Source organism: Cebus imitator, unplaced genomic scaffold, assembly GCF_001604975.1.
Source record: "Cebus imitator isolate Cc_AM_T3 unplaced genomic scaffold, Cebus_imitator-1.0 Scaffold260, whole genome shotgun sequence".
Lineage (NCBI taxonomy): Eukaryota > Metazoa > Chordata > Mammalia > Primates > Cebidae > Cebus > Cebus imitator.
In genome coordinates this window covers 1,672,410-1,687,592 of record NW_016107575.1, presented here as the reverse complement: position 1 = coordinate 1,687,592, position 15,183 = coordinate 1,672,410, and the positions used below count along the sequence as shown (strand labels likewise).

Genomic DNA, 15,183 nt, shown 5'->3' with positions numbered 1-15,183 from the left:
TTTTTTAAAAAATGATACCGGGTTTCACCATATTGGTCAGGCTGGTTTCGAACTCTGAGCCAACCTTAGGTGATCCACCCGCCTCAGCCTCCCAAAGTACTGGAATTACAGACGTGAGCCACCTTGCCCAGCCCAACCGAATCTGTCTCTACTGAAAAAACAAAAATTAGCCTTGTGTGGTGGCGTGTGCCAGTAATCTCAGCTACTTGAATCCTGAGGTGGGAGAATCGCTTGAACCTGGGAGAGGGAAAGTTTGCAGTGAGCTGAGATTGTGCCACTGCACTCCAGCCTGGGCAACAGAGCAAAAATAATAATAAAAAAATAAGACCGGGGCTGGGCGTGGTGGCTCACGCCTGTAATCCAAGCACTTTGGAGGCCAAGGCGGGCGGATCACCTGAAGTCGGGAGTTCAAGACCAGCCTGACCAACATGGTGAAACCCCATCTTTAAAAAAAAATAAAAATAAAAATAAGGTCGGAAGCAGTGGCTCACGCCTGTAATCCTAGCACTTTGGGAGGCTGAAGTGTGCAAATCATGAGATCAGGAGAAGAGACCAGTCTGGCCTGACCAACATGGTGAAATCCCATCCCTACTAAAAATACAAAAAATAGCTGGGTGTGGTGTATGCCTGTAAACCCAGCTACTTGGGAGGCTGAAGCAGGAAAATGGCTTGAACCAGGGAGTCAGAGGTTACAGTGAGTGAGATCGTGCCATTTGCACTCCAGCTTGGCGACAGAGTGAGACTGTCTCTAAATAAATAAATAAATAAAATTTTAAAAAGGGTTGGGCACGGTGGCTCATGGCTGTAATCCCACTGTAGCCACCACATCCAGCTAATTTTTTGATTTGATTTGTAGAGACAAGGTCTCCCTATGTCACCCAGGTTGTTCTCAAACTCGTGGCCTCTTAGTTTTCTTTTTAATAAGGATGTAGCTGCCTCTTTTCTTTAGAGAATGAGCTAGAATTGAGCTGGGTTTAGATCTCTTAGCACAAAGTGAAAGGAATTAGGGGAACTATAGTAGTCTACTTGAAAGTTTGGTGATAATTACTCAGGACAGGCTGATATAGGTGATTATTAAAAGCTTGATTATGGACTAGCTAAAGAAGGAATCTTGAGAGGCTTGCTCTATGATTGCTTGTTTTCCTGTTAATTGTACCTAGGAGGCCAGGTGTGGTGTCTCATGCCTGTAATCCCAGCACTTCATTTGGGAGGCCGAGGTGGGTGGATCATGAGGTCGGGAAATCCAGACCAGCCTGGCCAACAAGGTGAAACCCGGTCTCTACTAAAAATACAAAAAATTATCTGGGTGTGGTGATGGCGCGCCTGTAATCCCAGCTACTTGGGAGGCTGAGGCCAGAAAATAGCTTGAAGCCAGGAGTTGGAGGTTGCAGTGAGCTGAGATCATGCCACTGCACTCCATTCAGGTGACAGAGCAAGACTCTGTCTCAAAACAAACAAACAAACAAAAAAAAACCAAAAAAAAGAAAAACAGAACAAACAATGAAAAGTGAGATTTCTAAGGATACTTGCTGCTCTAACATTTCAGAATACTGCCATCCAGTAGAACTTTGTGCAATACTAGAAATGTTTTTTATGTTGCTTTCTAATGGTAGCCTTCTAGCTCCATGTAGCTTTTTAACACTTGCAGATACAGCTGAGGAAGGACTGAGGAACTGAGTTTTAAATTTTATTTAAGTCTAAAGAGCTAGATTTGGCCGGTGATTGCTGTACTGCATAGAGCAGCTTTAGAGTCCCATTAGACCTAGAACTATCGCTTAAGTGGACCGTGAGGTCATGATCTCTCATGATAGAATACTTCCCCACAGTTTTTGAGTTAAGTGAGATGATACAAGTGAAAGAGCATATTCATGAGTTTCTTCTCCTTATCCTTCAGCGTGCGGGATTCCATTCCATAAAACAATGCATTGGGCTTTTGTGGATGATAGCAGGATACTCAGCTTACTTTTGCCGCAAGGCCTGGTGGTTTACCTAAGGCTTACGAGGAGGAATATGAATGTCTTTGGAGAAGGGGTTTCACCATGTTGGGCAGGCTGGTCTCAGACTCCTGACCTCAAGTGATCAGCCCGCCTTCGCCTCCCAAAGTGCTGGGATTACAGGCATGAGACGCACCGTGCCTGGCCTTTTTTTGTTTTTGAGATGGAGTTTAACTCTGTTGCCCAGGCTGAAGTGCAGTGGCGTGTTCTCGGCCCACTGCAACTTCTGCCTCATGGGTTCAAGTAATTCTTGTGCCTCAGCTTCCTGAGTAGGTGGGATTACAGGCACCCACTGCCACCCCTGGCGAATTTTTTAATTTTTAGTAGAGATGGAGTTTTGTCATGTTCCCCAGGCTTGTCCCGAATTCCTGAGCTCGGGCAATCTATCCACCTCTGCCCCCCGAAGTGCTAGAATATGAATGTTTGACGGAATATTGCAGTGATTAAATGTCAGCTCAGTAAAATGTTTGCCATAAGCTGGAGTGTAGAGCCTTTAGATTTTACTTTATTTTTAGATGTAAACAATAGGCACCTATAACAGAGGTTACCCATGGTTAGTACTGTTTCATAAGAACCACTTGATACAAACTATATATTACAGCATGGTTAAATTTACTACATACATAATTCATACATTGTCTGAGTAAAATTCTGAGTGTGCTGGGCATGGTGGCTCATGCCTAGCACTTTGGGAGACTAAGGAGGGGGATTGCTTGAGCCCAGGAGTTGGAGACCAGTCTGGACAACGTAGGAAAACCTGGTCTCTACAAAAAAAAAAAAACGTTAGCCAAGCATGGTGGCACACAGCTACTCAGGAGTCTGAGGCAAGAGGATTGCTTGAGCCCAAGAGGTTGAGGCCGCAGTGAGCTGAGGTCACACTACTGCACTCCAACCTAGGAGATAGAGTGAGACCTTGTTAATCAGTCCATTTCTTAGTGTAAAATGCTGAAAGAATTGTGAGATTTTTCTCAGGCAGAAAGATGCTGCCTTTTTGTTTTGTTTTTTTGAGACAGAGTTTTGTTCTGTTGCCCAGGCTGGAGTGCAGGTCCTTATCTTGGCTCACTGCAACCTCTGCTTCCCAGGTACAAACAATTCTCATGCCTCCACCTCTCCTGAGTAGCTAGGATCACAGGTATGTGGCACCATGCCCAGCTAATTTTTGTATTTTTAGTAGAGACGGGGTTTCACCAGTCTGGTCTTGGACTCCTGGCCTTAAATGATCTGGCCTCGTTGGACTCCCAAAGTGTTGGGATGACAGGTGTGAGCCACCATGCTAGGCAAGACAGTTTTTTTTGTTGTTGTTTTTGTGTTTGAGACGGAGTTTTGCTCTTGTTACCCAGGCTGGAGTGCAGTGGCGCCATCTTGGCTCACCGTAACCTCCGCCTCCTGGGTTCAGGCAATTCTCCTGCCTCAGCCTCCTGAGTAGCTGGGATTATAGGCACACGCCACCATGCCCAGCTAGTTTTTGTATTTTTAGTAGAGATGGGGTTTCACCATGTTGACCAGGATGGTCTCGATCTCTTGACCTTGTGATCCACCTGCCTCGGCCTCCCAAAGTGCTGGGATTACAGGCGTGAGCCACTGCGCCCGGCCCTTTTTTTTTTTTTGAGACAGAGTCTCACTTTGTCATCTAGGCTGGAGTGCAGTGGTGTGATCTCGGCTCACTGCGACCTCCGCCTCCTGGGTTCAAGCGATTCTCCTGCCTCAGCTTCCCAAGTAGCTGGAACTACAGGCACATGCCACCACGCCCAGCTAAATTTTTTTTATTTTTGTTTTTTGTATTTTTTAGTAGAGACAGGGTTTCACCATGTTAGCCAGGATGGTCTCAATCTCCTGACCCTGTGATCTGTCCACCTGGGCCTCCCAAAGTGCTAGGATTACAGGCATGAGCCACTGTGCCTAGCTAGAAAGATGGTTCTTGAAGGAAATAGATGTTTCTTCCCCATGTATTTGGAGATGGTGACAGTTTAATGTTTCCTGACGAAAAGGAAAGAATGTGTGGGGGGGAGTTTGGAAGGGGAAATAGTGAATAGATGGATTTAGAAAAAGCACGTACATATTGTGTGTGTTTTGTTTTGTTTTGGTTTTTTTTTTTAGACCGAGTCTTGCTCTGTCGCCAGGCTGAAGTGCAGTGGCGCAGTCTCGGCTCACTGCAACCTCCGCCTCTTGGGTTCAAGCGATTCTTCTGCCTCTGCGTCCTGAGTAGCTGGGAGCACAGGCGCATGCCACCACACCCGGCTAATTTTTGTATTTTTAGGAGAGACGGGGTTTCACCATGTTGGCCAGGATGGTCTCCATCTCTTGACCTCATGATCTGCCCACCTCGGCCTCCCAAAGTGCTGGGATTACAGGCCTGAGCCACCGCGCCCGGCCCATACTGTGTGTTTTGTAAATGTTGTCTGTACCTTTTAATATTGACAGCGTTTTAACCGATGTGTTGGTAAAATGTTCTACATGTCTGCTTGTTGACTTTGTGTTAACCTTGCTTTGAAATCAGTCCATTTTGCCTTCAGGGTTTCTGGCAGAGTTAGCATGGGAACTATAGATTGTCAAACTGTGTGAAACTCCTGATTAGAGTGGAATTTGAGGTAATAAGTGGTATATAGCAGGAGTATGTGGCCTACAGGCCAAACCTGGCCAAAGGCTGTTGTCATAAATCAAGTTTTATTGGAACAGTTACCATATATTCATTTAAATAATGCCTACGCCTATTTTTGGACTGCAGTTGCAGAGGTGAATAGTTGTGACGTTGATTGTACAATCTACAAAGCCTAATAAGTTTATGTATTTGATGCTTTAAAGTTTGCAGATTCCCTGGTCTGTTGCCTTGCTACTCAGGAGTGTGGTCTCTGAACCATCAGTCTTGGCGTCACGCTTGGTATAACTAGACATGCAGAATCATAGGCTTCTCTCTGCACTCAAAAATATAGGCACGTTGACTTATCAAAGAGAATCCAAGGAACGTATTAGGAATATATAGCCAGACGTGGTGGCTCACATCTGTAGCCCCAGCACTTTGGGAGGCCGAGGCAGGCAGGAGGATCACCTGAGGTCAGGAGTTTGAGACTAAACTGGCCAAATGCCATCTCTACTAAAAATACAAAAATTAGCCAGCTGTTCTGGCAGGCGCCTGTAATCCCAGCTACTTGGGAGGCTGAGGCAGGAAAATCACTTGAACCCAGGAGGTGGAGGTTGTGGTGAGCGGAGACCACACCACTGCACTTCAGCCTGGGCAACAGAGCAAGACTCCATCGCCAAAAAAAAAAAAAAAGAATTTGCTTACACTTTTTTTTCTTTCTTTCTTTCTTTTTTTTTTTTGAGACGGAGTTTCACTCTTGTTACCCAGGCTGGAGTGCAATGGCGCGATCTCGGCTCACCGCAACCTCCGCCTCCTGGGTTCAGACAATTCTCCTGCCTCAACCTCCTCAGTAGCTGGGATTACAGGCATGCGCCACCATGCCCAGCTAATGTTTTTGTATTTTTAGTAGAGACGGGGTTTCACCATGTTGACCAGGATGGTCTCGATCTCTTGACCTCGTGATCCACCCGCCTCGGCCTCCCAAAGTGCTGGGATTACAGGCTTGAGCCACCGCGCCCGGCCTTTTTTTTTTTTTTTGAGACAGATTCTCACTTTCTTGCCCAGGCTGGAGTGCAATGGCTTGATCTCTGGCTCATCCAACCTCCATCTCCTGGGTTCTAGCAATTCTTCTACCTTAGCTTCCCGAGTAGCTGGGATAACAGGCACCCACCACCACACCCAGCTAGTCTTTGCAGGCTGGTTTCAAACTGCTAACCTCTGGTGATTGGCCTGCCTCGCCCTTCCAAAGTGCTATATTACAGGTGTGAGCCACCACACCTGGCCGGTGCTTACTTTACATTTTTTCTTAGGTATGAACATAGCAAGCCACTGAAACAGGAAGAAGCAGCTGCTACAGAGCTAACTACAAAGCCGTCACTTGCCACTTCCTCAAGTCTCCCATCAATAGTTGGACCACTTGTTGAAATGAGTACAAGCGAAGCTGAGTCAAGAAATTCAAACTTTGCAACTGTAGGAGCAGGTTCAGAGGACTGGGTGAATGCTATTGAGTTTGTTCCTGGGCAGCCCTACTGTGGCCGTAGTAAGTATTCTGAAGAAGAAAATAAGAGTTAGAGGGCTAGATAGCAGTTCATCCATTTGCTCAACTTTGACAACTTTCCCCTCTCTGCTTCCATTCCTTTTTTAGTTTAATCTTAGTAAAATTGGATTACCTGAGATTTACAGATGGGGTGAAGGAAACTTTGAATACCAGTAAAATGAATTCAGAATGTTTTGAAAAACTGAATCCTCTCTTTAATTAGTACTTTTTGAAATCAAATTTCAGTGACCCAAAACATATATAAAGAAGCAGTGTTTTTTTATAAGCCTAATCTTGGAAATGCCAGCATTAGAAAGAATTCCTTTCTTTCACATGAATAAATTAGTTCAGTAGACTGTTTTGGTATTTAACTGCAGTTTTATTTTTATTTTTTGCTGTTAGGCTCTCAGTTCCCTTATAGTTCATGTATCTGCCTTATCCATTTGGACCTTTACCACCCTCTTACACATTTTCAGCTGCGCCTTCCTGCACTGAAGCACCCCTGCAGGGCTCAGTGACCAAGGAAGAATCAGAGAAAGAGCAAACAGCCGTGGAAACAAAGAAGCAGCTGTGTCCCTATGCTGCAGTGGGAGAGTGCCGATATGGGGAGAACTGTGTGTATCTCCACGGAGATTCATGTGACATGTGTGGGCTGCAGGTCCTGCATCCGATGGATGCTGCCCAGAGATCAGAGCATATAAAAGTAAGTCTTCAGGGAGATGCGTGTGTTATTAGGTGTGAGAATCAATATTTGCCCTTTCACAGCATTGTGGGTTTATTTCATAGAAACATTAGATGAATTGAATAGTTACCAGTGAGTAGGGAATTGCTTCTTCCTTGGGTTTCTTGGATACTTTATCAAGAAGTCATTTCCAGCGAACAAAATTAACTGGGCATGAAGGTGCGTGCCTGTAGTCCCAGCTACTTGGGGGCTTGAGGTGGGAGGATCACTTGAGCCCAGGAGATTGAGGCAAAACAAAAAAAAAAGTCATACTTCCAGAACCTCAGACTATGGACTTAACATTTTTTTTTCCCTCTTTTAAAAAGTAACATTTCTGAGATTGACATTCAATATACTCAACACTTGGAAACACACATTTCATTGCTTTTTAGTATATTTACAGAGTTGTGCAGCTGTTATCATTTTACTAACTTTAGGGCACTTTTAAAAATTATTTTTTATTTCTATTTTTTAGAGATGGGGTTTCACCATCTTGGCCAGGCTGGTCTTTTGAACTCCTGACCTTGTGATCCACCCACCTCGCCCTCCCAAAGTGCTGGGATTACAGGCATGAGCCACTGCGCCCAGCTGGGACACTTTCTTCATCCCACACCCTTTAGTCACTCTTGATTCTATGCTTCCTCTAGTTCCTGGCAATAACAAATCTGGTTTGTCTCTGGATTGGACTATTCTGGACATTTCATATAAGTGGAATCCTGTAATGTGTTTCTTTGTGACTGGCTTCTTTCACTTAGCATACTGCTTTCAAGGTTTTCCATGTTGTTGTGTGTAGCAGTTCTTCATTTTGATGGCTGAATTGTGGTATGGCTAAGCTACATGAGTTGATGGACACTTAGGTCACTTCCAGTTTCTGGCTGCTATTAAGAATAAGGCTGCTCTGAACATTTGTATATAGATTTTTGTGTGAAGATACGTTTTCAGTTCTCTCGGGTATATATTTTTAAATTTGGTTGTAGGGGGCGAGGCATGATATGAGGTAGACATAATTTGATCCCTAACTTCAGCATACTTCTGTGAATTTAGGCAGGTTAAACTATATGTTATATATCTATATATTGAGATATTAGAACCTACCTCTGAATATATATATATTTTTTCTTTTAAAGATTTAGGAAAAGACATGTTTAGTGATTATGTGAGATTATGGATGACATTGCTTTTTTGCATTTTTTTTTTTTTTTTTTTTTTTTTTGTTTTTTTTTTTTTTTTTTTTTTTTTGAGACAGACTCTTGCTGTATCACCCAGGCTGGAGTGTGGTGGCACAATCTCAGCTTACTGCAGCCTCCACCTCCCTAGTTCAGGTGATTCTCCTGCCTCAGTCTCCTGAGTAGCTGGGACTATAAGCTTATACCACCATGCCTGGCTAATTTTTGTGTTGGGGTTTTGTCATGTTGGCCAGGCTGGTCTGGAACTCCAGGAGTCATGCGACCCATCCAGCCTCGGACTTCCAAAGTGCTGGGAGTTTTCTGCGTTTTTATATTTCCTATAATCATGTTAAAATATGATGTCCACACAAAAATTGGTACATAAATGTTCTTAGCAGCATTATTTATAATAGTCCCAAGTGGGCTAATCTAACCTAACCCAAATGAACATCAGTCTGTCAAGTTGAGTAGTTGAAAATCTCAATGAAAAAATAAGACAAAAAAATCCCAGTGAAGAAGCTTTTTTTCCTTAAAGGCATAAGAGAGTTATGTGCCTGTTGCCCTTATTTTCTGACAGGTTTTAACGAGGGCCTTAACTTAATATAGAAGCCAGAAATAACAACAGCAGCAAACAGTATGGACACTGTCTTTAATTGAGCTCCAAGTTTAGGGCAGAGAAAATTGGGTAATTTTTCAGTTCCTGAAATTGAGTCCTCATAGTTTGATTTTCTAGTATTGTAAAGTACCATCGCCAAAAACAAAAAACCCCACTGCACCTGTGTTCACTTGTAAGCAAAGCTAATTTACGTGTCAGCTTGGGAACATTGTTGTTTCAGTTGACTGTTTGATCCTCTGAACGTGAATCATTAACTTTTGCTCAAGTTTTTCAGGATTCAATGACTTGATTCCCCTTGTTCTCTCTCACCTTCTCTAGTCGTGCATTGAGGCCCATGAGAAGGACATGGAGCTCTCATTTGCTGTGCAGCGCAGCAAGGACATGGTGTGTGGTATCTGCATGGAGGTGGTCTATGAGAAAGCCAACCCCAGCGAGCGCCGCTTCGGGATCCTCTCCAACTGCAACCACACCTACTGTCTCAAGTGCATTCGCAAGTGGAGGAGTGCTAAGCAATTTGAGAGCAAGATCATAAAGTGAGACTCCTCCCCAGTCTTCATTTGTGCTTTCTCTTTTGGGAAAGAATTTAGTAACTTGTGCCAACTTTCAACCAGATGGACCGCATTTAAATGCATGCATTTTATCTTGAAACTGGGATATTCTAATGGGGATTTCTTCTTTGTATTTCAGCTAGCTTCTAGGTTAGTTGTTCTATCTACTTTTATTTGAATGAGGAAACCCTGTGTATCAGTTAGTAGAATCTTCGTGCTTTTTCTGAGGAGATTGTGTTTAATGGATTATTAGCCAGTTTAGGCTCAGTGAACAGACTTATCTAGCTCTGAATGTATGTTTCCTGACGTTTTACATTTTCCACTTTCCTATTCCATCCATTAAGCTAGCCAATAATCCACCATCCTTTAAAGATTGTTCTCATAACTGAACAAAAACTACATAATCTAAACAGAGCAAAGCTACAAGAAATAAATTTATTTAAACGAAAGAAAAAGGAGTCTGTGTGAAATGTCTTCTTTTGTTTTTGTTTTTTACCTAAGTTATTTAAAAAAAAAAGAAAAATGAACTGGCTAGCCCTTGAGTTGGATTTATAAAGGAGGTTGTCTTGCTTGAAAGAAATGGTCAGTTGTGTGACAATATGTGGAACCCTTTCAGGAAATGCCCATGTGCCTTTCAGTTAAGTCTTTAAATCTGGAGGCGACACACCAGGGTGTGTCCTTGAATAGTGGGCCTTTAAAGGGGAATTTGCATTGCAGCCTGTTCATTGTTTCCCAGGTCCTGCCCAGAATGCCGGATCACATCTAACTTTGTCATTCCAAGTGAGTACTGGGTGGAGGAGAAAGAAGAGAAGCAGAAACTCATTCTGAAATACAAGGAGGCAATGAGGTATGAGCACTGCAGCCTTTTCTCAAGCGAAGAGCTCAACAGAGCTTGGGTTCACTTTGAAAAGAATGGTGCTGCATTATACACTCCTACCTCCTTCCTACCCTTCTTTTACTTCCCAGGACAGTTTATTTTGTCACCCTGATAGCACTTACCCAGTATGTATCTTGCTATAACACAGTACATGCCAAGGGACTGTGTTACAAAGAAGTCTCCACTGCTGACAAGGCCCCATGAGTGGGGTTCTACCTTATTCTGAATCCATGTCATAGCTGTCCTATATTCTTGTGTGTTGGCTTTCTAGAAGATTTTCTCTCTATGGCACCTGCTTGTGCTAGAGCTATTAATCAGCATAGACTAGAACAGAGTTACCGGTTTCTAGTGTTTCATGCATTGGCGCACACATGTTTATAAGAACACACCATGGGGAGGGCTATAAGCTGACATACTGGTTCTATCCCTACCTGTTTAAAGAAACCCTGGATGATAGTCAAATACAGACCTGAAATCCACTGTGAATAAGGGTTGCGATATTTTCCTTTCCAGCAACAAGGCGTGCAGGTATTTTGATGAAGGACGTGGGAGCTGCCCATTTGGAGGGAACTGTTTTTACAAGCATGCGTACCCTGATGGCCGTAGAGAGGAGCCACAGAGACAGAAAGTGGGAACATCAAGCAGATACCGGGTAACTCTCACTGTTTTTTTAAAAGAGGGGAAATACCAAGATACCAGTTGAGTCCTGCACATACTGGGGCAGGGGAAGGAGAAGGTTAACACTCAGGTCTGGGAGTGAAATTGTGGCGTATTAAGGAAACAAACCTCAGAAAACTGGGAGGGCTAGGAAAGGAAAAAATGTGCATTAAAGCTGTAGCCTAAACTATTTCCGTCAAGTAACCATAGGGGAGGAAGTGGTAAAATGGAAACCCTAAGAAGTCTGGTTCGTCATGCCCTCTGGTGTGCTGGACGTTTTGCCTTATAAACAACAGGATAGAAGATACTGCTCGACAGTGCCATCCCTATCATGGCCTTGTTTTTTACAGGCCCAACGAAGGAACCACTTCTGGGAACTCATTGAGGAAAGAGAGAACAGCAACCCCTTTGACAACGAAGAAGAAGAGGTTGTCACCTTTGAGCTGGGCGAGATGTTGCTTATGCTTTTGGCTGCAGGTGGGGACGACGAGCTGACAGACTCTGAAGATGAGTGGGACTTGTTTCATGACGAGCTGGAAGATTTTTATGACTTGGATCTATAGCAACCTTGCGTGGCGTGTGAACTGGTCTGCTGACCCCAGACAGCAGCTGTCCCCTGTGGTGGTGTGACAGTGCCTGTGTTCTCTCCTAGGCAGGCCTTTCAACTCCAGGTGCTGTCGTAAGAATTTTTAGCCAGGGCCTGTCTTCTCAGCCCCTCACCTTTCCCCAAGGAGTGTGTTTTCCCTGTTGAAAAAAGTTACAAAAATAAATCTTAAAGTTAGTTTTTTGTAACACGAATTTAACTGTCAGACAGTTAGTTGTAGGTGTGTTGCGTCATCTGTTTTCAACCAGATTGCCAGTTTATGGACTTTTCACATACTTCATTTTGAGGACCCCAGGTTCAAAAGTAAAACCAGTGGCCCTACTTTGGGGTCCAAGAATAGGAGTGATGAGTGAAGGGACCTAAGCTGGCTGACAGCCTTCTGCTGCAGGCGTGAGATGTGGATCTTTGAGGTTTCTGGTGAAATCTGCACATCTGTGTTTTTATATCTGTTTTCTACCCTGCAATCCCTACCACGTGCACTCGTTCTGTGGTTTTGGTCTCTTGTTTAATTGCACACGAGTAATAATACTACTGGGTAACCAGAACCAGGTGCGAATGTGTTGAGATTTCTACTGTTTTGCATGATAGGAAAGTTGTGAAAGAATACACATAAAAGACACAGAGGCGTAACATCAATGCAGAGTTGGAAGTGGACTCCCAAGGGTGTGTGTGTGTGTGGGTGTGTGATAAGCTTCTCATCCCTGCATAGATGCAGTATTCTTAGACTTAGAAAAACTTGGTTTAGTGGTTTAAGCCTTGTGTGGCAGATAGATCTTAAAGGACAAAGCAGTATATTGGTAGTTGTCAATATAGCAGTGCTTGCTCTGTCTTTATAAATAGAGAAATGGGGTTAGCCATAGAGGTTAAAACTACCTGGTTATCCCATATATTAACACAAACTGGGTCTTGGATGCACAGTTGTATTTAATGTTTTACGATCTAGCCTTTCCAGTACGGGCACTTTCTAAGAAACCTTTGTCCTCATTTGGGGCATTTTGTTGTCGGGTTTTTGTGTTTGTTTTTGTGGATATTTGCCTCATTCCACCCCTGAGCTTTCAGGTAGACAGATGCGATTAAAAACTCTGTTCTAAGGTGTTTATTGCAGTGGAGTAATGGGTTTGCAGTAATAAGTCATACTTTTCCACCAAAGGGGAGGAGGGCTTGGGAATCCCTGAGACTAGCTGAAGTTAAGTTGTTGGAAGAATTCCTTGATTGGAAATTTTACCTGTGTGTTTTGTTGCTCTGTTTACTGTAAATGACTCGGGGATGCTCCTGGTTTGTCCATCTACCGCTTTGATTCCTTGGATCCCACCCATTCTTTCACTTTAAGAAAAAAAACAAATAATTGTTGCAGAGGTCTCTGTATTTTGCAGCTGCCCTTTTGTAAGAAGCACTTTTCCCAAATAAAACAATTTAAAAAAAAAGTTGGCTGTTCTGTGTAATGAGCTGTTTTGAAATGTGCCAATGTTAAAGAATAATAATGATTTTCTTTCACTCACTCTTCAATCGGTCCCTCTGTCAGATGTTTGTGGGGATAGGTACTTTGAGAAATGTGTGTGAGAGAGAAAGGAAACCTTAACCAGCCTGGATCATCAAACAGTTCTATACTTGAAAATGTTGAAGACTCACGCTGGGCCACCTGATCAGCAAAAGGCACCAGCAGTTTTCTGCTACCATGCACTTGTGGTTGAACTTGCTTCATGCCCTCAGATAACGGGGGAAGGTCATAACAATTGGATTTTGAAAGCTTATTCTGCATAATTATTTTGTGAATTTTTAAGAAATTTTCGTTACTGTGAATTTTTTGTGAATAAGAACCATTCTGCCACTCCCATGGAAGACCTTCAGGTGACCTTTTTCCCACATTTATTTGTAAAAATAACTGCTGTTATAATATTTACATTAAGAATTTATGGCTGGACACAGTGGCTCACACCTGTAATCTCAGCCCTTTGGGAAGCCGAGGTGAGCAGATCATGAGGTCAGGAGTCAAGACGAGCCTGGCCAAGATGGTGAAACCCCGTCTCTACTAAAAATACAAAAATTAGCTGAGCATGGTTGTGTACTCCTGTAATCCCAGCTACTCAGGAGGCTGAGGCAGGAGAATCACTTGAATCTGGGACGTGGAAGTTGCAGTGAGCCAAGTCCAGCCTGAGCAATAGAGTGAGAGACTCTGCCTCAAAAAAAAAAAAAAAAAAAAGTATGCTATCCATGTTTCCACATGTAGGCATCATTTCTGAGTGTGCCTAGTGTAATAACTTGAGATCCACTAGTAGTCTGTTTCTGTAAGCTTATAGACCAGCAGCTCCCTCTCTGGGGAGTTAAGTCCACCCTCAGCTGCTGACCCCCAGAGGGATGCCAAAGAGCCTGAGAGATGTGTTGGGAGTGTGGAGCTAGGAGGCAGAGAGAGCCTTGAGCACTTCTGGAAAGTAAGAAGCAGCGCCCTGTTTGCATATCTGAATCTGCAACAGGGAGAGGGGTATAGCAAGGTCCAGGGAGTGGCAACTGGTCACTTAAGTGAAGTCTATTCTGGAGCAACTCTTGTATCTTGGAAAAAGCAGTGGAAGGGTCTGTCCTAGTCTTGAGTCATCTGTAATGCGGATTGTTAACTTCACTGGCTACATTGAGAGTGAGTGTTCTTTCTCCAAGTGCAATTGCCTGTTGCGAAAGAAGCTGAGGTGTAAACACTGATGGGTGGAACATCTCACATTATTTGCACAAAACTGTAACCTCTTTCCTGCCATACACAATAAGTGATTTCCTAAATGTCCACGATGTGACAGTGAATACTGCCAGTGATTTGGGGGAGGGAAAAGGCTTGTCAGTAAAAATATTCATAGTCAAAGTACTGTCAACAGATTTCCAACCCTGCAAGGGTTCATGGTTCAATTGCAAGGCCCATCTGCCTTTTTTAGGCTGAAACGTGAGCAGAAGTGTCATTTCTACTCACGTTTTAAGAGCCCACAGGTGATCCTCTTTTCATGGCAATTAGTAAATTTTGAGAAGGTGGCTGTTGTACCAGCCTTGGTCACCCTGCCAGGCCACCCAGCTGGAACACTCGGCTGACCCATGAGGGACATGGAATGTGAGCAACTGATAAACCTTTGGGGCGAGAAGCCACTGAGCCAAACAGCCTGCCCTGTATTGAAATCTTGTTTAAGCAAAGACTTTTTTTATTCTCTGAGACCGAGTCTTGCCACTCTGGGGTTCAGTGGCGGAATTGCAGCTCAGTGCAACCTCCGCTTCCCAGGTTTAAGCAATTCTGCCTCAGCCTTCCGAGTAGCTGGGACTACAGGCGCGTGCCACCATGCCCAGCTAATTTTTGTATTTTTAGTAGAGACGGGATTTCACCATATTGACCAGGATGGTCTCAATTTCTTGACCTCGTGATCTGCCCGCCTCAGTCTCCCAAAGTGCTTGGATTACAGGTGTGAACCACCACGCCTCGCCAGAAATTTTTTAAAAACAGTAAGCCCAGTTACTGACATACTTGTTCATCTCAAGTGGTTAATCCAAATTCACTCTCAAGCAGTGGCTGTGTTTTATTTTCAGTGTCCAGGACTTAACTTCACAAACCTTTAAACAAGTTTACATTGTTGATAACGGAAGTGCTGTGTCGTAAATTGTCTTCACAAGACAGAGCTTATTTCTTTGTACTGAATGACAGGAAGAGATCCATTGCTGTTAACAGAATATGCCTCAGATCTTATTTTATCAGAACTAGCCTGGGCTCATTGTTTAGGTCACTAGGTCTTTATCTCAGCCCACTCATCTGCGCAGAAGCAATAACACCACATAGTACCTGAGCAAATAAAAGCATTCTTAGGTTCTAGTGTTGTGCCCCTTTTTTTTGAGACAGCCTTGCTCTGGCGCCCAGACTGGAGT

At 43.6% G+C, this 15,183-nt stretch overlaps 1 protein-coding gene across 3 annotated transcripts in view; it reads left to right on the top strand.

Annotated features, from left to right (window-relative positions):
- MKRN1 (makorin ring finger protein 1) overlaps positions 1–12,712 on the top strand; it is a 24,825-nt gene extending 12,113 nt beyond the window's left edge. For all 3 annotated transcript variants that reach the window (XM_017499747.1, XM_017499748.2, XM_017499749.1), the window contains 6 exons: positions 5,883–6,112; positions 6,586–6,812; positions 8,931–9,145; positions 9,897–10,007; positions 10,551–10,689; positions 11,045–12,712. In XM_017499747.1, coding sequence (XP_017355236.1) covers positions 5,883–6,112; positions 6,586–6,812; positions 8,931–9,145; positions 9,897–10,007; positions 10,551–10,689; positions 11,045–11,257 — 1,135 coding nt within the window. In that variant the 3' untranslated portion in view covers positions 11,258–12,712. The remainder of the gene's footprint in view (positions 1–5,882; positions 6,113–6,585; positions 6,813–8,930; positions 9,146–9,896; positions 10,008–10,550; positions 10,690–11,044) is intronic.
- Positions 12,713–15,183: the final 2,471 nt, after the last annotated feature.